Below are 24,155 nucleotides of genomic sequence, written 5' to 3' on the forward strand. Positions count from 1 at the left end.
ATCCATATATAAGCAATATCAAATGATACTTGTCTTTCTCTGAATTACTTCAATCGGTATGACAATCTCTAGGTCTATTGATGTTGTGGCAAGTGGCATTATTTCATTTTTCTGTGGCTGGATATATTTTGGAGGTAGAACTAACATGGTGTGTATAGTACTAGACAGAGAGAGTGAGATAGGAGGAAAGGAAGGTCTGAGTATTATCATCAGATGAACCAGAAGGATGGGTTTGCCATTATCGGAGAACTGCTTTAACAGAGAGAAGTTTAGGAGAGTGGACCGTGGCCTTTAGTTTTGACTGTTTTAGATTTGAGGTCTCTATTTGCTCATCAAGTGAGCACACACAGTGATTAGTTGATATGGGAGTAAGAAGGAGAGGAAGAGATTTCAGCTAGAAATAAAATACTGACATCACCTTAAAATCTCTATGGGGCATCCCTGGTGGCTCCAATAGTAAAGAATCTCTCTGCAATGCAGAAGACCTGGGTTCAATCCCTGGGTCGGGAAGATCCCCTGGAGAAAGGAATGCCTACCCAGTATTCTTGCCCTGAGACATCAATGGATAGAGGGCTATTGTCCATGGGGTCACAAAGAGTCAGACACGTCTGAGTGACTAACACTTTGAAATCTATGTAGGCAACTTATCCCCCTCTCTCACCTCCAGATTCTGAAGCCACTCTTCCATGAACTGGAATTGAAAAGCTTTTGTAGAGAAGACACCTCTTCATGAGATATCACTGTGTTAACTTTCACTCTTTGGAGGATCTCCAGTGGCCGAGGAGTTTATTTTAAAACAAAAGAAACTGGATTCTCAATGAAATACCTATGGTCAAGTTTTGTTTCCACTGAGTTTCAATCTGTAGTGTTTATTCAATTTAAAAATTGACAGCATGTTTCAGGTAAGTGGAAATGACAAGGTCAAACTGTTAGTAATGATGTCACAAATGTGTAACTTCCCAAAATCTGCATCACATTTTTTTGTCAACCTGTAAAGTGCTAAGTCAGGAAGCAACAGTTAGAACTGGACATGGAACAACAGACTGGTTCCAAATAGGAAAAGGAGTTTGTCAAGGCTGTTTATTTAACTGTCACCCTGCTTATTTAACTTCTATGCAGAGTACATCATGAGATATACTGGACTGGAAGGAGCACAAGCTGGAATCAAGATTGCTGGGAGAAATATCAATAACCTCAGATATGCAGATGATACGACTCTTATGGCAGAAAGTGAAGAGAAACTCAAAAGCCTCTTGATGAAAGTGAAAGTGGAGAGTGAAAAAGTTGGCTTAAAGCTCAACATTCAGAAAACAAAGATCATGGCATCCAGTCCCACCACTTCATGGGAAATAGACGGGGAAACAGTGGAAACAGTGTCAGACTTTATTTTTCTGGGCTCCAAAATCACTACAGGTGGTGACTGCAGCCATGAAATTAAAAGACGCTTACTCCTTGGAAGGAAAGTTATGACCAACCTAGATAGCATATTCAAAAGCAGAGACATTACTTTGCCAACAAAGGTCCATCTAGTCAAGGCTATGGTTTTTCCTGTGGTCGTGTATGGATGTGAGAGTTGGACTGTGAAGAAGGCTGAGTGTCGAAGAATTGATGCTTTTGAACTGTGGTGTTGGAGAAGACTCTTGAGAGTCCCTTGGACTGCAAGGAGATCCAACCAGTCCATTCTGAAGGAGATCAGCCCTGGGATTTCTTTGGAAGGAATGATGCTAAAGCTGAAACTCCAGTACTTTGGCCACCTCATGTGAAGAGTTGACTCATTGGAAAAGACTCTGATGCTGGGAGGGATTGGGGGCAGGAGGAGAAGGGGACGACAGAGGACGAGATGGCTGGATGGCATCACTGAGTCGATGCACGTGAGTCTGAGTGAACTCTGGGAGTTGGTGATGGACAGGGAGGCCTGGAGTGCTGCGATTCATGGGGTCGCAAAGAGCTGGACACGACTGAGCGACTGATCTGGTCTGATCTGATCTGAAAGTGCTAACAGAATTAGAATGTAACTAAACACCTCCACAGGGGGAGCACAAGAGAAAGAGAGAGGGAGAAAGGGAGCTCTTCCCTGAGTCGTTCATCTATAGTAAAGACCTGTTATTTCATATGTGTCTCCAATAAACAATAATACACTTTTCAGACAATCTGAGTCTGTTCAGTAGGTTTTGTTGATTCAACCTTTTGATAAAAAGGTATGATTTCTAATTAAATCCATGCTATTCTGTACTTCCATACTCTAAGCAGTTTTTTTTTTTTATAATGCTGTACTCCAAAAGTTAAAGTATCTTTCATCCTTCTCTAACTTACTGTTATATATTTTATAAAGTAATACAAAGCCAGTGAAATTCAAAGAAGAAAAGGTCTTTGTGGGGTACACAATGACATATCAAATGTTTCTTTAATCAGACATTTATCTTAAATACTTTATGAAATTAATAATCAGATATTTATCTTAAATACTTTATGAAATTAATAAATATTTTACCAGGAAAAGTCTATCATTGCTCCAGTACTACTCTGAAAATGCTACTGTTTTAAGAAATAAGAGTTGACTTAGAGAAATAAGCGCTCCTCTTCCTGCACAGAGCACATATCACAACAGAGAACAGACTTGTGGTTGCAGAGGAGGGTGCAGGAGAGGAGGACTGGGAGGGGTAGATGAGCCGCCACAGAGTGTTCTATGCGGGACGGACACACAAGGTCCTGCTGTGCGGCACAGGGGCCACGTTCCACATCCTGCGACACAGCATAACCAGAAAATATAGAAAAGAAAGTACACACACAGACAACCGAATCACTCCGCTGTACAGCAGAAATTAACACACTGTAAATCAAAAGTCTTTTAACAAAAATATCATTATAGTCATAGCTAAGAGTAATGCTGAATCTGAGCAATTGATTTAAAAACATTTACTTCTCGATGTCTTTTTAAACCATGAAGAGAGCTAGTGTTACTTAAAATAAATTCAAAATTTAAGATAAATATTCCCAAAGCCCAAGCCAAAACATAAAAGAAAAAAAAATCTAACTTAGGAAACCATTTTCAAATCAACAAAATTAGACTTGCAAACATTCTAGTAAAACGTATGCTAAACTGTTTTTACAACAGCATTGAATATTCATTGAATATGATTTTAATTTCTACCATAACTGCATTAAGAATGGGAAAAAGTTAACACAAAAATAAGGAAAAATAGATTATAAGCTACTCTTTGGAATGAAGAAGGCAAAAGCACAATGATAAGAACAACAGCAGAAATTACAAACCAGATTTTGGGAGCTATTTTGGGAGCATCTTTTGTCTGAGGGAGCAGACTGAGGCAAAGATAGCCCTGAGAACTCAATGAGACCAAATGTAAATGATAAAACCATGGACAAAGGCCTGAAGGAAAGCGCTTTTCCCTTCCCGGGATGATCTGTGCTGGCCGTCCAGGTGTAATATTATGTGCACTGATGAGCTGATCAACAGAACAGAACATCTACCCAGCTGTAATCAAGAGTGATTGATGGTTGGGACAAAAAAGTTGATTATCATGACAAGTTCGCTGATGCAGAGAAAATAAGCCTCTGCTTGGGAAATGGATAAAACCTGTTCAGAGACTACCTCCTGAAACCTTATTATATAGAATCTAAGAGAAGGCTTAAAGTTATACAGAGGAGCCTGATGTCCCAATAAACCTGATAAGAATAAATCTGCCATATGTCAATCTTCAGAGAGTGCTAGGCACAGGATTTAAAAGTACATGTAGACCCCAAAAAATGGAAACCACACGCTCTCAGTGCTATGTGTGTGAGTCTTAAAAGTTCTTTCTCTATGTCTCAAATTATCACTGAGACTCGCACGTGGATACAGAACATTAAACTTTCATGGCAGAGCACATCTCCACGTGTCCTCCACCGATCCTCCGCACAAGGAATGTGCTCCCCAAAGGCCTGCAACCTTTACTACCATCAGATTCACTTTGTATCAAATCTGAGATTTGGATGGAGACAGCAGATCCCGGAGGCAGTGTTTTGCACTGAAAATGAGGTTTGGCAGGCTTGGGAAAGGCGCATCCAGGCCAGAACGGAGGGTGCGTGTGCAGGGTTGTACAACAGCAGCTGGTTTATGCAGAGATCCTCAGGCTGTGGGGATGCACACCCCTCTTTTCAAGTTCTGGTTCTACCGCCGTACTCTAGCAGTGTGACCCAAATGTGGTGTGCAGTGTGCAGCATGCCTGGCACAAAGCCATTCTCCATCAATTCATGATACAACCAAACAGCCGCTCCTCAACTAGTCATCCTAAAATACTCAGTGGGAGGAAGGTAGGTTCATCTCATCCCCAGAGAGATCTTGGGTCATGGGGACACACAAGAAAGGTAAGCGTATTTCATACAATTACTGTAGTTAGTCAGGCTTCCCAGGCGGTGCTGGTGGTAAAGAGCCTACCTCCCAGTGCCGCAGAGGTAAGAGACGCGGGTTCAGTCCTGGTCAGGAAGATCCCCCGGAGGAGGGCACAGGCAAGCCACTCCAGTGTTCTTGCCTGGAAAATCCCATGGACAGAGGAACCTGGTGGGCTACAGTCCATGCGGTCTCCAAGGGTCAGACACGACCAAAGTGACTTAGCACACACACACTATAGTTAATACAGAGAACAGGACTCAGCAGAAGAGACAATAACAAACGCAACTATAAGGAAAGGAAAGTCCATAAAACCCAAAATAACTTGAGAACAGTTTTAGGAATTACCTCTCTTCCCTGCACCTTTGCCCCATGCGGTTCTAAGTTTCCAGAGCTATAGTGAGACTGATAATATATGAAACACTGAAATAAGTTACAGTGAGATATAATGAAAAAGCACAAGGAGCCTAATAAACTGTGACTACAATAAACGGATTGAGACTTTCTATTATTAGCAACCATTAATGCAGTTGCTACTTTTGGTTTCTACAAGCTCACTAGTGCCTAGTGATATTATGAGAAATGCATATGGTAGAAAGAGACACGAAACAACCGAGGGCATTTATAGAAGACAAGTACCTCGCCAATTTCTGGGCCACGGGGCTACATCAAGGATCTTATTCCATGGCTAACCAAGACTTCATGAGTCAGAAAGTGAGGAGGTGGCTGGTATGCTCTGAAATCTTCACAGTATAATCATAACGTTAAAATTGGGGAATTTGGACTACACTGATTTCTTTGCAAATAACCGAAAATTCAGAGGTTGTTACAAGGCAAGCTTTCCTCATCACAAGAACCAGCTTCAGGGCGGTTCTCAAATCTAATCCCACTTATTCATTTCTTTTTCAAGTCACATGAATTTCTGTTACTCAGGTTTCGGGGAACCAGTTGCTTAGGATACGAATCCTGCTTTGTAGGCAGGCAGTGGGAAAAGGCAACCTAAAATTCCATTTTTTATCAAAATGCAGCAATTATTCTGAATGTTCTTAGTGAAGCTGCAACAGACACTGTCTTGGAAAATCCTGTTTCAATGTTCATTTTCTTGAGATGGCAATAAAGAGAAATGTTTCTGGTCTTGAGTACTTTGGCCATTTATTTATTCAACATTTATTGAGTGATCCTTAAGACTTGTCAAGCTCTGCCAACATTAATAGGCTGCCTGCCTCATCTTTGGGGACAAAGAAAACACTTTAGCATATTTAATCAGAATCATACCTCTTGCTCACCACGTTCAACCCTCCCCATGACATTGTGTCCTTGAATGGTTTATGCATGCCTAACTCTCTTCTCACGGAGAAGGCAATGGCACCCCACTCCAGTACTCTTGCCTGGAAATTCCCATGGACGGAGGAGCCTGGTAAGAGTCGGACACAACTTAACGACTTCCCTTTCACTTTTCACTTTCATGCATTGGAGAAGGAAACGGCAACCCGCTCCAGTGTTCTTGCCTGGAGAATCCCAGGGACGGGGGAGCCTGGTGGGCTGCCATCTATGGGGTCGCACAGAGTCGGACACAACTGAAGTGACTTAGCAGCAGCAGCAGCAGCAACTCTCTTCTCAAACTCTGCGTTCAATAGGTGGCATTGGATGAAACAGACTTGCGTAGATTCTCTATTGCCCCCACCCTTCAGAACTTAGTACAGTAGTGTTGCTTGCCCTTGAGGCAATTCTCAGTTTTGAAGTGTGTTCCTAGGTGCCAGCGATCTGCACTACTGGCAGTCTTGCCACTGACATTGACCTTGATCAACTTCTTCGTTATTTGTTGAGCTGAAGTAACCGATTGTCTTAGCTGAAAACTTTCAGCTGACACCAATGCAAGTCTTGAAATAAATTTTCTTTAGGGAAGGTCCCTTGACGAGAGAAGTAAAACACTAAGCTGGGACGTAGGAGCCCGGTTTTCAATCCTAGTACGTCTCAATGGCTTAGAGACCTTGAAAAACTCACCACCCTGGCCTTTGGTATTCCATCCATACAATCTATAACGCAGACAGAATGATTTCTTAGACATCTCTTAAGTCTTAACTAGTCTCTGAGGGACTCAGAGTATTCCACAGAAATATGAAAATCTCTGTGATTAGTGGAGGCTATGTACACATCTGCTTGTTATATCTAAAATCAACTTTCTCTTTCTAGACTTTCAAAGTCAAATTTTCCATGTCTAGGACAATTTGATACAAAAGTGAATTTTAATATTTGTTTTTCCTTGTTTATCAAGAAAAGCCCAGAGAAATATGGATTCTTATAAGAATTTCTCTTTTATTCTTAGTCCTTTACCCTTCATTCCATCTGCAGATGAAACTCTAGAATGTTCAAGTCGATTCAGAGTCCTGAAAGGTCCCAATATTGAAGTTTTATTTTTAAAAGCCTGCCAAAGAAACACACTGCCTCTTCAGTAGATTCCCATACTCTTAACTGGCTCACTGGCTCCAAAAATCTAGAATAGCCAGGCCCAGTATTTCTTGTTCAGTCTTTCTGTTCAAGGTTTGTTTCCTGAGAAGTCCTGGCAGAGCCCCGGGCTCTATGCAAGATGCAGAGTCGAGTGAACTGAGCACTCTCTGAGGACCCACTCCGAGGAGCTCCTCCCACGGGCTGGCCCAGCGACTCCAGCCCACGGGCCCAGACAGTGTCCTCGGGCACAGACACTGGACGGCCCTGTCCTAGAACCACATCTGAAGAAGCAAAGCGCCCAGCAGGGAGAGCCCGACACACAGGCCAGAGCTCTAAATAGCTCTGAGAGTCCCGGAGACAAAGAGCACACACCTATGAAAGAGATGCTTCAAAGCTGCCTGAAAATTAAATTTATAACTGGGTTCCTCTGAAGATCCTTTGGGGGCACAGCAGCAGCAGCAACAGACTTAAAGAGGTTGAGAGTTTTTTTATAAAGGCGGCTGTGCCAAGGACATATGGTACCTGCTGGTTTTAAAGGTAAAAGGTAAAGATTGACCTGGAGTGGGCATCTCCAGTGTTAACACAAAGATACACAAAGACGCTTTCAACAGGGGCAGTCTCTGCGAGCACCTTTTTTTCTTTTAAAGGAAGATATTTTCAAACTTCTATATTCCTTAAGAAGTACTTTAACATTTGAAGAGTGAAATAACTGTAACTTAGTTACTTATCCCATAGAATAAAAATGACCATTCCATTTCATTCACTATAGAGTTTATAATCCCATTGCCCACACGTTGCATTTTATATCCTTACAACGTGGCTGTAAGAAATGGCTCATCATTTTAAATGAGATAATTGTGGAACAAAATTAACACAACCTATTAAGAGAAAACACGTCTCAGCAATGGGTTGTCAAATTCCTGATAGAATATTTTTTCTACCAATTCACTCAGCCTCTCTGGATGCTGTGTGGCTTCAGGTTTGAGGTTACATGGGTTTCCCCCATGCATAGATATGTACTAACCTTTCTCCTAAGATATCAATAAAACACTGAAATTTGAATGAGACAACAATAATATCACTCAACTTTCCTGGGCCTCTCTGAGATTGAAGACATTGCTAGAAACAGGCATGGAATATTTGGAATATTGCAACTGAGACCTGCTTTGGGATAAAACACGTAGCTTGAAAACCATAACAGGATAGTAGAGGCAAAAATCCTTTATAAAACTGAGGCATACTCATAAAGGAAATTTGGAAAATAAAAGAATAGTTCTTCCACTCCAAAACAGGTATTAGTTTTGTTTTTCTCTCCATCCAAGCAGCATTTCCTTTAAATATCAGGATTCCACCCACCCCCATATTATTGATTTAAATATTTAAAAGATGTGTCCTAAGATCTTATGTTAAAGACAGTGTAATTATCTAAGTTTGGTCATTCAGTAAGAAAAAATATTCCCATTAGCATCTGCATCATTATGTTGCCACGTTTGATTATGGGAGTTTTCACAGAGATAGGAACTATATTCAAATTTATCGTTTGGTTTCACTACATTTCTGGGTTCTAAAATGCAGAACAATGATTTCTATTTTACAATACCATTGGAAAATGTATCAATTATATCGGTAATAATCCCAAGGAATCCCTTTGGAGAGGCTTGCAATCTGTAAGGAATGTCTTCTAAGGAGGTTGCTTCCCTCTGGTTCATCAAGCAGTCCCCTGAAGTCATTAATGCTTGGCTGTCTCAAGTCATAAAAGATTTGTTCCTGCTGTATTCTAGTTCAGGGGTTCACACTGACACTTGCATTTTCCTGGTGTTTATGACTAACTGTGTGAGTGAAGAGCAGAGAAGGGGCATTGGGAAGGCTCTGCAGACCTTGTAGGGAGCGGAGCCCATGGGGAGGACGACCCGGCACAGTGGACGGACTGCCCCAGGTCATTCCACGGGGCAAGGAACCCTGGGACTCTCTCTCTGGGATGCGGGGCGGGGAACACACAGGGCACCAGCCACACCATTGCTGTAGGGGAGGCTGGCTCTCTGGGTGGACTCACCGCCCTACCTGGAGCAGGTGAGGCAGAAACAGCCTGGACACGCACACTGGCCCGGCGTGGCCCGCCTCGGCCCGCCTCCGCCATGCAGCCTTGGACAAGCCTCCCTGCGCTTCATGCCTCAGTTTCCACCTTGAAATTAGCAAGCTTTCTTTGGTCTCTAACATATCAGGAAGTGCTATTTGGGGGACTTCCACCAGACTGACGCTTAGATACTACAAGTTTGTGATCCCTCAGTTTTGGGGCCTCAGATCCTATTTTCCATGCTATAAATACTCATTGAGTAATTAATCTTTTTCTACCTCACTTAATCTTACAGCCACGCTAGCCTTGGCTGTAAGTTTTCTTTCAAAGGCACACTTACCAACTGGTCCAGGCCAACAGTAATTTATGCTTATTTTACGATACTGATAAAATAATTGGACAAATTACAACCTTTCGTTCTTTAATTGGAAGCCTTTTTGCATAACTCCATGTGTGTCCCACATAAATGTCAGAGTTTCATCTTTTCCCCAAAGTGAATGCCTGCACCAGGAGAAGGTAATCTGATTTAAAATGCATACAATATAATGTGCTGCTGCTTCTGCTAAGTCACTTCAGTCGTGTCCGACTCTGCAACCCCATAGACGGCAGCCCACCAGGCTCTCCCGTCCCTGGGATTCTCCAGGCAAGAACACTGGAGTGGGTTGCCATTTCCTTCTCCAATGGATGAAAGTGAAAAGTGAAAGTGAAGTCACTCAGTCGTGTCCGACTCTTAGCGACCCCATGGACTGCAGCCTACCAGGCTCCTCCGTCCATGGGATTTTCCAGGCAAGAGTACTGGAGTGGGTGCCATCGCCTTCTCCGATACAAGGTGCTCCTCAGGAAAATATCCATAGGGCAAAACATGGAAAATGTACTGCAAGGAAACATGTATAGCAAACACCAAACCACAGGCTTTATGACACAAAGGGTTAAACAATAAATAAAAGCTTAGAGGGAAAGGAAATTGAATTTTCATGATGTAGCGATGAAAAGAACTACAAGCTATTATTTTCATTGGAAGAGGAAGAAGCTTTGAAATGTAAAAAGGTTCATAAGGCAAAAATACTTTCCTATGCGACAGAGGATTCAACCAAGCATACAAGTGAATTACAGCGTCACTTTCCCAGCTTCTAGGTTTAAGAATGGAAACAGGATGATAAATGCTCGATATACATGGCAAGAGCAAACAGGCAGTTTTATTGGGATTTAAAGCTTTTGAAGAATAAAATGATCTATATGCACATATATATGTATTTTCTCTTTATTTAGAAACATTTATATATGAATGAATGGATCATAAATCCAATTTATCTTGGCATTCAGTATTAAATATTTCATGAAATTGGTATTTATAGATATGACCAGTCAATGAATAAACAAATCTTATATTTTCAGCACATTAGTTCCCCTTTATCGACATCATAATGCCATAGAGACATTTTTAAGGTCTCTAAAGGAGTTTCCACTCCTATATTTCAATTTTGCAATAATTATATTTTGCTTGTAAATCATAGTTAATACGATGCTATGTCATTTATAAACTCAATAATATTGGAACTTCCTACTTTAAAAAAAACTACAATTAAAAAAATTTGCATAGCATAGTAAATTTATATTCAAAGTTCAACAAGGAAAAATGTAAGGGCAATGAATGTATGTATCCAGTTTGTACAGATCAAAGAACTGGCCTGGGTAAATATTTGACAAATTCAGGTGGTCATGCTATTCAGTTCAAAGCTAAATCAAACATCCACACGAGTATCTACTGAAGGTATGATAACAATATTTAAGTCCTAACCCCTGGACATGATGGATATGTTACATTATATGACGAAGGGGTTAGGTCACCAGATGAAAGTAGGTTGCTAAACCGCTAAATTTAAACTAGAAAAGTTATCCTGGGTTATCCAGGTGGGTCCACTGTGATCACAAAGGTCCTTAAATGTGGAAGAGTGAGGCAGAAGAGTGAGGGTGAGTCCGTATGAGATGAGCTCATTCGGCCTTGTAGTCTTGAGGCCGGGATGGGGGATCACGCCAAGGAAAGAGGGCAGCTTCCAGAAAAGAAAGACAAGGAACTGAAATCTCCCCAGAGCCCCTGAAGGGCCATCACCCTGCTGACACCCTGCTTGCAGCACCGTGAGACCCGTTCTGACTCAGCTCCACAACTACGCGGTCACAGAGCGGAGTCACCTTAAGACACTAAACGCGTGGCAGCTGCTACAGCAGCAAGAAAAGGTGAACACAGCGCCCTCTGCCGAGTAGTCACGCCTGCACCGCTCAGTTCTGACAGCGGTGCCTGCCACGCCTCCAAACACCGCGCGACTTTTCCCTTCGAGGGATCTGAAAGCACAGCTGTGAGAGTGAGAACCGATTTCCCTAAAATATACATCCTGGTCCCTACATCACCTTGAAAATTCATTAGCAAAGGAACACAAATACAGTTTTTTTAATCGTCTCGTACGATGGAAATAAAATAAGTTTACGTTTTAGATAAGAAGTATGCAAATCTTTATTTTTATTAGGTTCCTTATGTTAATAATCATAATATAGTGTTTCCTAAAGCATATCTAAAAGCACTTCTAGTTTTTTAAAATCTGATTTTGATAGCCATCTGGAAGATTAGTAGAAACACTTGCTGCTGCTGCTGCTGCTGCTGCTAAGTCACTTCAGTAGTGTCTGACTCTGTGTGACCCCATCGACGGCAGCCCACCAGGCTCCCCCGTCCCTGGGATTCTCCAGGCAAGAACACTGGAGTGGGTTGCCATTTCCTTCTCCAGTGCATGAAAGTGAAAAGTGAAAGTGAAGTTGCTCAGTCGTGTCCAACCCTCAGCGACCCCATGGACTGCAGCCCACCAGGCTCATCCGCCCATGGGATTTTCCAGGCAAGAGTACTGGAGTGGGGTGCCATTGCCTTCTCCGAGTAGAAACACTTAAAAAGATATAAAAAGAAGAGAAAAGGATCAGCTGTCATGAAGTGGTGAGTCACGCATTACTGAAGATAGTCAACCCAAAGACTTAGTCTTGATCTAGCCAATGGTTTCCCTTCATTTAGTGGGAGATTGGGTTCAATAACCTTGAAGTCTTTTTCTAAGACTTCAGTTTACAGTAAGTTTCCTTAACATGGACAAAAACATTAACAGTGAAACTGTTGGCAGAAAGGTTGGTATTTGAAGGAGCCCCATTAGCTGTAAAGAATGGAAATGTGGATCCTGAAAGACTTCCTCAACATCATCCATCCAATCAGTTCCAAAGTCAAATTTCAGAATAAAGAAGGATACACTTAACAATTATGGAAATATACAGCTGTTCGCTAAGTATTTTAAAATGATCAAGATTGCACTACTAAGTTCAGAACTCTTGTTTGTATGTCAGGGAAACTTTTTTTATACCAGCTGGAAGAGAATATTACATAATACTAATCACTTGAAATATCTGTAAGTCAAACTATAGTAATTTTCTTAAAATTCAAATCAAGGTGCTAATTATTAAAAAACAATGAAACAAAAAGAAACAAAAGACATCCTTTCAAATAAAATGCTGCATGCTTACTGTATTCTCTTAATATTAACAGTAGCCCATTCGAGTGCTATGCAGGCAGCCTCCTCTCCACTTTTTTAAGTCAGCAGAGGGAATGTTATAAAATTACCTGGTAATTGTACCAGTTTAAGGATGAGATCATAAGACAGTAGCAAACTTTACACAAAATGAAATGTTCTCACAGAAGGAAAAAGCCACTCTGTTTGTGACACATCTGTTTCCTCCGCCTCATTATCTCATATGCTACCTTCATCATTGCCTAAGGGGCCTACTTGCCTAGGGCGATTAAATTGCTGGAAGGCCTAACATTCTCTAGAACCCAGATTTGTTTGGTCATCTCCATAGAGCACATCAATTTAGGGCCAGCTCAGGGCACCCTGGAGGGGTCACACTGATAGGCTGGGGTCCTCCATTTGCCAAGTGCACCCACAAATGCTCAATTTTTGTTCCTTCCAAACCAGCATTCCTTTTCTTTTCTGTTATCTCAGGACCAACTCCACACCAGGGCAGCTTGAGGGGAGTGGCTGTATTTTCCATATGGGCTGCAAGCCAAATTAGCTTCTGTGTTGAATCCAGCGTCAACCTTGATTCTTAGAAAAGGTATAAAAGATGTGACTCCCTCTCTGTGAATAACATGCAAAGGGTCATGTCTACACTGTCTCCCTCCTGCCATGTTCCCTCCTTGACTTCTACTCATTAGGGGCTCCTTTGAGGTCTTTAGAATGTCCTGTTAAAATGCTAGTCTTTCTGGGTCGGGGACTTCAGCTCTGTAACACAAAAACAAATAAAGGCACCAGAGCTCATCCGGAATTAAGGGCCATCAAAGCAGGAGAAGAGAATTCACAAAGCCAAAACCATGGCCTTGAGATATCGCCTGGGACCTACCTTATTTCAGAGATGTTATTTATTGAAAATCTCATTAGTCCTAAATTCAGACTGTTCCCCAAAAGCAAGTGTGTGATCTAAATTTAGCACTCCTGGGAGACTAAAGAATACCATTAAACCACAAGTGCAGTTTGCTTCATAATATAGTAAACTCCGAAATTAAAGCACATAAGGAGTTAAAATGCTATCTTTGAATTTTGACATGCTCAGTCATTGGAGAAAAATGCTTCAGAAATCTCTTCTTCAAGATTAGAACAGCAAACTGCATTTTTTCAGTGAATACTAAATGGTAAACTTACATCAGAATTAAATCTCAACTGGCAAATGTTGCACGAAATGATCTGCTTTCTTCGATGAGGAAGAGGAACCCCGAAAGTATGATTTATTACAGCTTTCTGAATCGGGTCCATCTGTAATGACAAAAAAAACACAACAAATAGAAATAAAGCTCGTCAGTTCCATCGGAGTGTTGCCTGTTTCCTTAAAGAACCCATCTGGACAGCTTCAATCTACTGCTTGCACTAGAAAGAACATTTTTATTCTAAGAAACGGCATTTCTACTTTCTTAGAAAATAGACAACAACGAGCCGGAAGCACAGTGTGATAAAGAAATGATAAATGTACCATTAGAGTCTGCATGCTAACCGCTTCCCTCATTTAGGATCCACAATTGTCCCAGTTTGATAACCCTCCTATATAATTAAAGATTTATCAAAACTCAAGTTATCGTGACTGAGTGAAATCTTACACAGCAGTGAGTCTGTACCATTGCCTCAAATGGACTTCAAAATAGACGAGCGGCCATGAAAATAACTTGAGCCTCTTTATGGATAATTAGCCTTCTGCTATGTTTGGTATCTTTTCTGCCTTAAGAATCTATCATGGGTTTCCCCTGCTATCTGAAAGGAGAAGCCACTACCTTAGGACCCATCTTGCGAAAGGCTGCAGAAAGCAAATGGAGAGAAAGCACAGAGGCTGAGACACAGCACAAAGCCTTGGGGCTGGCTGCTGAGATGCGAGCGTGCTTCCCTGGGGAAAGAGCTGGCAACACCGACCTTGTGGATCACGGTTCCTGCCGCCTCTATAAGGGCTGTTGCAAAAACAAAGGCTGGACACCTTTTCCACCATTTGTCCTTTTTTTTCCCGCAAATCCTCTTTGGATTTGCTTGTTTAGTGGAAGCAGGTACTAATATAGGTCTTTGGTCAAATTGAAGTGCTGGAAAACAAACTTTGAAAAAGCAAGGGTTGCTCACACACAAATTCCGCTTCCTAAGAATTCAGTCATGTGGAACTGTGGGTTCTTTCAACGATCACTGACTGATCCCCTAACACATGCTGCTCTCCCATGGGCTCACTACTGGGAGGTCAGAGTTTGGGCCAGATGTCAGTTCTCTCTGCATCCCACTCCCAGGACAGGACATGGGATATCCAAAGCATGATGCTGGCAAAACAACGCTGGTAAAATGGAATGTCACCAAGGTTCGTTCCAGGGTCCTCACCCACGGTTCCCAAATGTTAGTCAGAATCAAACTTTGATTGTCTTCTTAATACACGCACAGCCTCTGTGCTCTTATGCATTATTTCTTAAGCTTGTGATGAAGTTTAGTCATAATAATTCTTGAAATCACTTAGCGCAGTACAGTGCCAAGCACATTAAAAGTCAATAAATCTTGGCTGTTCTGTTTTCTCTTTTGTGTACACGTATGTGATGATTAGGGATAACAGGAGCCTCACATTCCTATGGTCTTTGTTGGCGCTTTCTATCTCTCACGTGTCCAAAAAACATTTCAAAATGATTTCAATGTCCTACACCAGCCATTGATTCTGTTCAATACTTACAGACTTTGGAACTCTTAACTCTCATCCAATACAAAGTTCTTCTGAGAGTCTTCCCCATGGACTGAGTCAGTTCAGACAAGATTTGACACACACAAAAGCTAAGAATATGTCTGTGAAATGATGCTCTAAGTGCTTCTGTGATACATTGCTGCTGCTGCTGCTAAGTTGCTTCAGTCGTGTCCGACTCTGTGCGACCCCATAGACGGCAGCCCAACAGGATCCCCCATCCCTGGGATTCTCCAGGCAAGAACACTGGAGTGGGTTGCCATTTCCTTCTCCAATGCATGAAAGTGAAAAGTGAAAGTGAAGTCGCTCAGTCCCAACTCTTAGCGACCCCGTGGACTGCAGCCCACCAGGCTCCTCCATCCATGGGATTTTCCAGGCAGGAGTACTGGAGTGGGGTGCCATTGCCTTCTCCATCTGTGATATATTATAGTTCACTAATTAGCCTAAACCAGTCACTGATAAATTCTACCTCCTGATGATTTCAAATCATCAGAACCAGTTAACTCATAGACTCTTTCCACCAGTGGGTAGGATAAAGGTTTTCTCTGTTCACAACTTCTATAATGTTGTCTAGACACTCATAATGCACTATTCTCAATAATAATAAAATAATGGCATCGACAAGAAGAGGACAGTGCTCAGCATTTATTAAGTGCCTCCTGGTGCCAAGTGCGAGGCTGGATGGTTTTTATATTAAACAGCTGTGACCAAGAAGAGCTCATGGGTTCTCATTCGTAGCTTCCATCACCACTCTACATTTTTCCTGATGTTCATCCCAGATTTTGGATGAAGCTCAGCTGCCCCACAATTTTCTGGTCACTTCCAGAAATTAACAGAGTCTAGGATCCCCTCCCCCACTAGTGAATTATACTGTACTTTCTTTTCAACCAGTTTTAATTTAAACACAATAAAGCTCACCAGTGTTAAATTTACAGTTTGGTGAGATTTGACAAATAGATACAGTCTTAATAATTACCTCATAGAACACTTCCATTACCCATAAAGTTCCCTCCTGAGGTCAATTCCTCCCTCCCACCCCACCCGGTGAAATCACCGCTCTGCCTTCTGTAACTATATTTTTCCCTTTCCTCAAAGTTCATACAAATGGACTCATACACTACACGGTCTTCCGCGCCTGGCATCTTTCATCCAGCATGATGTTTCTCAGATTCACCCGTGCTGTTGCACGCATTGGTAACATTCCTTTTTACTGCCGAGTAGTAGCCCTTTGTATGGGTGAGCCCGTGTGAGCTTCCCTGGTGGCTCAGACTCGAAAGAATCTGCCTGCCACGCAGGAGACCCAGGTTCAATCCCCGGGGTCTGGCAGATTTCCCTGGAGAAGGAAATGGCAACCCACTCCAGTATTCTTGCCTGGAGAATCCCATGGACAGAAGAGCCTGGCGGGCTACAGTCGATGGGGTCACAAAGAGCTGGACATGACTGAGCAACTTACATTTTCACTTTCACCCTAATGTGATTATCCATGTGTTAGCTGATGAACTTTGAATTGTTTCCAGTAAAATCTGTTTTTCAAATCTTAATACATGATCTAAGTTCATTTCTAAATTCAGTTTTGCATCTGAATCCAAACATTAAACATTAACATAAAATTACAGTTTACTTTTCTTAGTTTCAACCTACAGTACTCGTGAGAAAGGTCATAGGGCATGGCACAGGATTCTTCGATACATACACTGCCCTGTCTCCCACCCCAGTTAAATCAAACTTTCCTCAGCCCCGCCTCACCCCTATTTCCTCAGAACCAAAATGGACCATGAGCAGAACCCGAGAGCCAGCAGCCGCAGGGCTGAGTGAGTGCAGGATGCTGCAGAGCCCACCTCCTGCCTCCCGGGTCCCTCTGACACGGCACAAATGCCGTCACAATGCTTCTGTGACAGCACAGAGGGCACTGGGGGAGCTTCCTTTCTGGCCAACAACTAAGGGGGTACTAATTTAGAGGCAGCTGTCTCAGCATTCCTACTGCATCTGTTCCATCTGCCCAAACAGGATCCATTTCTCTTAGAGATCAGGTGAATTACACCTGTATTCTATTCAGGAATACCGAAGCCCCTTTATAATGACACTGTGAAATAAAAATGAACGACATATTTATATTAAAGATGCTCTCTGAAAATACATAGTTTTGAGTTTATCATATTTCAAGAGTAGCTATTTATTTTTGTCTTTCAGTAATATTGGTCACTTTCACTGACTGCATTCAATCCATATCTGTGTAGGAGGTATTTTAGAAGCAGACACTTTAGGCAAATGTGGCATATTCTCTAGATTTAATTCTTTTTTTTTTTAACTGAATGTTGTTCTGATCACTATAGCTATAAAACCAAACTTTAAAATATTTTCCAGTATACATTTTTTTTTAAACTGAATTATCCTTTAATGATGAAATCAACAACCATAGTTATGCCACCACGTGTAATTCTCTATTATTATTTCAGGAACCTAGTACAGCAAGACAACAAAAGTTTAATGCCTTCAGTAATGGCCGTAAGTCACAGTCACCTCTTTAATAGATACAGATACAAATACATGGAAACCGTTTACAACAAGGAATTAACAAGGGCTGCTGCTGCTGCTGCTAAGTCACTTCAGTCGTGTCCAACTCTGTGTGACCCCATAGACGGAAGCCCACCAGGCTCCCCCGTCCCTGGGATTCTCCAGGCAAGAACACTGGAGTGGGTTGCCATTTCCTTCTCCAATGCATGAAAGTGAAAAGTGAAAGTGAAGTCGCTCAGTCGTGTCCAACTCTCAGTGACCCCACGGACTGCAGCCCACCAGGCTCCTCCGTCCATGGGATTTTCCAGGCAGGAGTACTGGAGTGGGGTGCCATTGCCTTCTCCGTAACAAGGGCTACATCTAAGTAATTTCTGCTGTTAAACAGGCAATTAAGTGATACCACATGGTCCATATTGGAGAAGTAAAGGGCCACCCGTGCCAGTCTTCTTGCCTGGAGAGCCCCATGGGCAGAGGAGCCTGGCAGGCTGCCGTCCATGGGGTCACCAAGAATCGGACTGAGCGACTGAGCACAACACGTGGTAAATGACTAAAAGTAGCAGCTACTGTCGCTCAGGGGACACACACGGCCCCTTTGTTCATTTTGCCCAAACACGGCATCATTTAGCATCGAGAATCCCATGGACAGCGGGGTCTGGCAGGCTGCAGTCCGAGGGACCGCAGAGTCAGGCAGACTGAGGGCTGCACGCATGCTGGGGCACAAATGTGGATGCGCTGGAATCACACGCTCTGCCCAAAAGGAAAGGCACGCATGTCGGTTTCCTCCCTGCGAACCAAGAGGTCCGAGCTGTCAAAATAATCGTACTTTATTGTGTGTATGTGTGTCATCACTAGAATCTGTCTGCAAAATCAGTCTCAAGAAATGCCAGTGTGTGCAGGAAAGAAAAAAGGAGTTCTTGGGTTAAATAAGTTGTAGGAAACCTGGTACCACAGCCTGGGCATTCACAGTGCACATCTAACATTAAATTCTCTGAGATGCCCCACCATACAAAATATCTGCTTTAAATAACTAATTTCTAAAATAATATAACCAAAGCTTTTGTCGTTTGTTTTTAAATTTAGCATCTTTGTTCAATACATACAGTTTAAAAAGTGTGATCCTGTAAAATAAAATCATTATATGAATATGAATAAAATGCAAGCTTTTGTGCAAAAATAAAGTCATTAAACTAAAAATGTAATACCCAGAAATCTCAGTCGGACATTTCATTGAACCCATGCAGCCCTGAGTTAAAAACTAAAAAGCAATGGTAAAAGCCACATGGTATTTTAAGATACAGTTATATAATACCTAAAGTGGGATATTTTGAAAGCCAACATTTTCCAAAGACATTATCCAACACTCCCCAAACCAACACACAAAACTGAAGAATGATACACTAGCTATTGATATGCTCACCCTAACTCTAGAGTAAAATTCAATTTCGGACTCAGCCTAAGGCCTATTTAAAGCCAAATGAATATGTTTTCCTTCATTTCAGGTTTAAGGGTCTTTGCGTTTCTTCCCAGGCCTTGCTTCTCCCTCACCTCCCTTCGGGGTTTTCTGCTAAATTGGTTTGTAGATGAGCAGCCAGGGCCAGCCTCAGGTGAGTCGCTGAGGTTCCTTCCCAACCCCCTTCCCCAGGTCGCTGCTGTGTTTTCAGGGAGGATGGATGGGGCTGAACCTTGCCTGTACCTTTCCTGCTCCAGGAGACGTCCTCTCTCTCTGTTCCTGTAGGTATTGTGGCTTGCGGTTTTCATATCAAAGAATAAGAATTTAAATGCCAAGGTGTTTAGAAGTCTAGAAATATAAAGGTTGTCTCTTCCAGCTGGTATTTCTAGGTGACAGTGACCTGTGACAGTCAGGCTAAGGTCACACTTCCTGGCACTCACGGTGTATGTGTGCTCATAAGCATTGCTTCTAGCCTAGAAACCTCCCGAGGAGCTCTCACTGCCCTTGCCTACTACCACGGAAGTAACAAGCAGCACAACTTCCCACTCTGGCCCCTCCGTCCAGCACCACAATAAAGCTTTGTGATAATGGTGTCCTGGAATGTGTGACCCTGTAACATAAAGTGGCATCACTGACTCGATGGACATGAGTTTGAGTAAGCTCCGGGAGTCGGTGATGGACAGGGAGGCCTGGCGTGCTGCAGTCCATGGGGTCACAGAGAGTTGGACACAACTGAGCGACTGAACTGGACTGAATATTAAGTGACACGTAGTTTATTCCATCAACTATGAACCAGTAAAACTGTGTTTATATGACTCATGTGTGTGTGTGTTCGTTGCTTAGTGGTGTTTGACTCTTTGTGACCCCGTGGACTGCAGCCCACCAGGCTCCTCTGTCCATGAGATTCTCCAGGCAAGAATGCTGGAGTGGGTTGCCATTTCCTTCTCCATTATATGACTTACACATTATTAAAAATTATAATAATTGCGTTTCTTCAACAAATTTTTCCAGTTGGGAAAACTTGCAACTTTTGCCCTCTTTTAAAAACAGACAATTTCCATACCCAAAGAGTGCATGCATATTAAATGTATCATTAGTTGCCTTTTCCAAACATGTGCCTGCTCCCATGGTATCACCATTCCCATCAAGAACATCGAGGACTTGAGCATTCCCCCTTTCTCTGAGGTTTAGGGAGGGAGGGAATTTGACACGAATACCAATCACCCAAGGCCAAGACACAGCTCTGAGCAGGGCTGGAGGGAGGCTTCCCATGAAGTCTCCTGCTTTCTCTGCTTTTCCCCAACAGCAAAGGACATGTGTGAGCTCACTTCACAGATGGATTCATTCAACTAGAGGTACGCGTTTTCCATCGAGCTCACTAATCAGGCCAAGCTCAAGTCTGCTAAACTGATACGTTTAAGTAGGAAATACAACATATTCAAGACACAAAGGCACAACCAATTTTTCAATGCACCCAGCTTTCTTTTACCCTCAAGTCTTCTGCACATTCCTCTTCCTCTACCTTGAAAACCTTTTCCCCACACCTTCTGCTTCATCTTCCTCTGACTAATGCCTACCTACTTCTTGGGACTCCAGACAGAACCCATCTCTTCTCAGCTGACCTCCTTCAGAGAGGCCAGGTCCCCAGCTCATCCTTCATCCCAGTCCACCGCCCCATCTGAAGACCTCTCTTGTCTCGTGTCTCACCCAAAAGGGGGAAAGTCAAGGCGGCCACGCCCCTGTCCTCTTTGCACCCAGGAATTAACGGAGTGGCTCCCACTTGGGCCAGGGCCCACCACATGGCTGTTGAGTTGCTAAAACACAAACTGAATATTGTTGAAGCCTGATATCAAAACTTAACATCAGTCTCAGAATGGTGTTAACTGCAGCAGTGAGAAAACCTGGGTTCACAAGGGAACCTTACGCATGAGGGGTGAGTAGAGTTTATGAGAAGTGAAAGCATGTGGATTAACGACCCCAGGACACAACAGGGGTAGAGATGCTCAGAGCAGAGTCCGCAGCTGGCAGCTGCCACACAGGACTTGCGTGCGTTCACTTATGAATGCATTTCTAGACACAGGTTCATGTAAGCACTGAAGCAATGGTTCACTGGTTCCCTTTCTACTTTCAGGTCAACATCAGACCATTTCCCCACCAGGGGTCTTTCCAGGCAAAGGCCAACAGACATACTGTTCTGCTCAGTTCAGGAGAAGCTGATTTTGCTCGGAAAACCAGTGCTTGAACTTAAATGTGCCAAGCCATTTGGATGCTCTCCAAGTATTCGGGACACGTCCAAATGGAAGAGACCTTTCAGTAGCTTTCTGCCATGGCTATTTTCCCTAATGTTCTCCAAGCAGACTAATAACGTGAAACAGAGTTCAGAGTAAACCATGATGAGCTTGAAGGGGTCGTAAGATATTATTTTTCTTGGACTCATTTATGTGCTCTGGCGAGTTGCATTCGACCACTGTATGGTGGCACTGCTGTGGAATCCCACAGGTAACTGCACGCTGAGATTTTTTTTTCTTTTTTTTAATTAAAAAATTATTGGCGTATTTGATTCATGACACTATTAGTTTCAGGTATTCAGCAAAGCGAGTCTCTCTCTCTCTCTCTCACACACACACACACACACACACATTCTTATTAAGATTCTTTTTCATTATAGGTTATTGTAAAATATTGAGCCTAATTCCCTGTGCCCTAGAGTAGGTCTCTGCTGTTCATCTCTCCTAGGTCTACCAGTGTGCGTCTCTGTTCATCCCCAATTCATGGGTATATCCCTCCAGCCTCCTTCCCCTTGGGTATCAGCAGGTTTGTTCACCTTGTCTGTGGGTCTATTTCTGTTTAGCAGATCAGTTCCTTACTATATGTAACATATATAATTTTACAGATTCGTTTGCTTTACAGATTACTATAAGATATTGAGTATAGTTCCTTGATTTTTAATCGAGTTTGTGGACGTATTACTGACACATGTCTCGTCGTGGAAGTTTAATCCTGTTCATCTTTAAAAACCATCTGTATGTGGTATTTTCAGGGAGTAGGGCAGGGGCTACGTGCCACCCATGTTCTCCTCTCCTGTGGTTCTCATTTGTTTTCCTGGAACCCAGTGAAGATTAATATATATTTAAATTTTATTGACATATCTCCTGTATCAATGAGAAAAGGTATACCAGGAGAGAAGAAAAAAAAATCAGAGGAAGAAAAGAAAGTGATTTCCTTCTATGGGGATGGTCATCCTTTTTCTGCAACGGGATTTTTTTTTTTCAGGCCAAAAGAATATTAAGCTTCTTTAAAAGGGAAGACTGCTGACTGATCATACTAATATCACCCTGTGGGGAAGACTCCAGTCCTTAATTTGGACACTTCGGACACTCTGTTATCAGCAATACAGGGACAGAATCTGACTCAAATGCTTTAATCGGAATCCTGTTTCTGATGAACTTAAATGGTAAAACCTCTTTGGAAGACAATGCATGCCTATGGGACTGCCTGAGCCGGAAGTCATGCTATTCAAGGTTCAATAGGCCTGTCTCTGAATAAGGTCTAAGTAATAAAATCTAACAACTCCAGAGCTGGGACTCCATTTACAAAGAAAACCCCAGAGAGCATAGTGTTGTGGATTGGGTTGAAGGATAAATTTCAGAAATTCATTAAACGATCAGCTACACCAGAAGTTCACAATCACATCTGGCTTCTCTGAAGGTCACTGAAATGTGGGTCGGGTGTCGGAATCTGAAGTGAAAAGACAGGAGAGGACAAGACATTTTTGTATACAAATCATGGATGGTTGAATGAAAGGGTTTTTCCCCCTTAATCTGAAATTATGTCCTTGCTACTTTTGTTAAATTCCTTTCTTTTTCAAAATCATAATGCTATTAGATGGATGGACAGATGTAGGTATGGATGGAAAGATAGCTGTGTGGATGGACAGATGGGTGGATGAGAGGATGGATGGATGGATGGAAACACTTACATCAAAGTATGTTATCGACTGACCTTTTAATCCTTCCTTTCAAATATTTTAACCATACATTAATTTCCTAGTGTTGCTATAAAAAAGGACCACCAGCTTACATCAACAGAAATTCATTACCTCATGGTCTTGGAGGTTAGAAGCTCAAAGTCAAGATGCTGGCAAACCACACTTAACTCCTCTGAAGTCTGTAAGGAGAATTCCTCCTGCCTCTCCCTAGCTTCTGGTATCTTGCCAGCAATCCTTGGCAACCCTTAGCCTATAGCCGCATCACTCTAATTCTCCATCTTCACATCCCATTCTTCCTGGGTGTGTCTCTGTGTCCAAATTTCTCCTTATTATCAGAGCAGCAGTCACAGGCGATTAGGGACCACTCTTGCGAACTCATTTTAAATTGATTATCTCTGTAAAATGACTATTTCCAAATAAGGTCACAATCCAATGTACTGGGAGTTAGGATTATAACAAACTTTTGAGGGGTACAAAATTCAACACACACTGAATAGGCGACATAAAAATCCACAGACTGGACATCCTTGGTGACACGGTGGGTAGGAATCCATCTGCCAATGCAGGGAATGTGGGTTGCATCCCTGCTCTGGACAGATTTCACTTGCCACTAAGCAACTGAGCCCAGGCATCACAGCTACTGAGCCTGCGCTCCAGAGCCTAAGCACCACGGCGACTGAGCCACGGTGGCAGTTACCGAAGCCCATGCGCCCCAGAGCCCGGGCTCTGCGCAGACAAGCCTCCGCACAGAGACGCGTGCGCACCGCAGACTGGAGACTCGCCCCCAGCCACTGCACCGAGAGAGCGCGTGCTCAAAGCAGCGAAGAAACAGTGCCGCCGAAAATAAAGAAACCCAGCTTAAAAATGGGCTTGGTGGAAAACACAATTTAAAAAATCTACAAACCACTGTGAAATTTTACTCGGGCAATAATTCTACTATTTCTTGATTAAAGAACAAATCAAAATCTATTTTCTTGGCTAGTGTCTAAAAGGGAAAGTTGGAATAATCAGTGGATCACTGAGACCA

At 42.6% G+C, this 24,155-nt stretch overlaps 1 protein-coding gene across 3 annotated transcripts in view; it reads right to left on the bottom strand.

Moving 5' to 3' along the window:
• Positions 1–24,155, bottom strand: part of ZNF385D (zinc finger protein 385D) — a 1,015,555-nt gene that overhangs the window by 137,221 nt on the left and 854,179 nt on the right. For all 3 annotated transcript variants that reach the window (XM_070364115.1, XM_070364117.1, XM_070364116.1), the window contains one exon: positions 13,631–13,741. In XM_070364115.1, coding sequence (XP_070220216.1) covers positions 13,631–13,741 — 111 coding nt within the window. The remainder of the gene's footprint in view (positions 1–13,630; positions 13,742–24,155) is intronic.

Source organism: Bos mutus, chromosome 27 (genome assembly GCF_027580195.1).
Source record: "Bos mutus isolate GX-2022 chromosome 27, NWIPB_WYAK_1.1, whole genome shotgun sequence".
Classification (NCBI taxonomy): Eukaryota; Metazoa; Chordata; class Mammalia; order Artiodactyla; family Bovidae; genus Bos; species Bos mutus.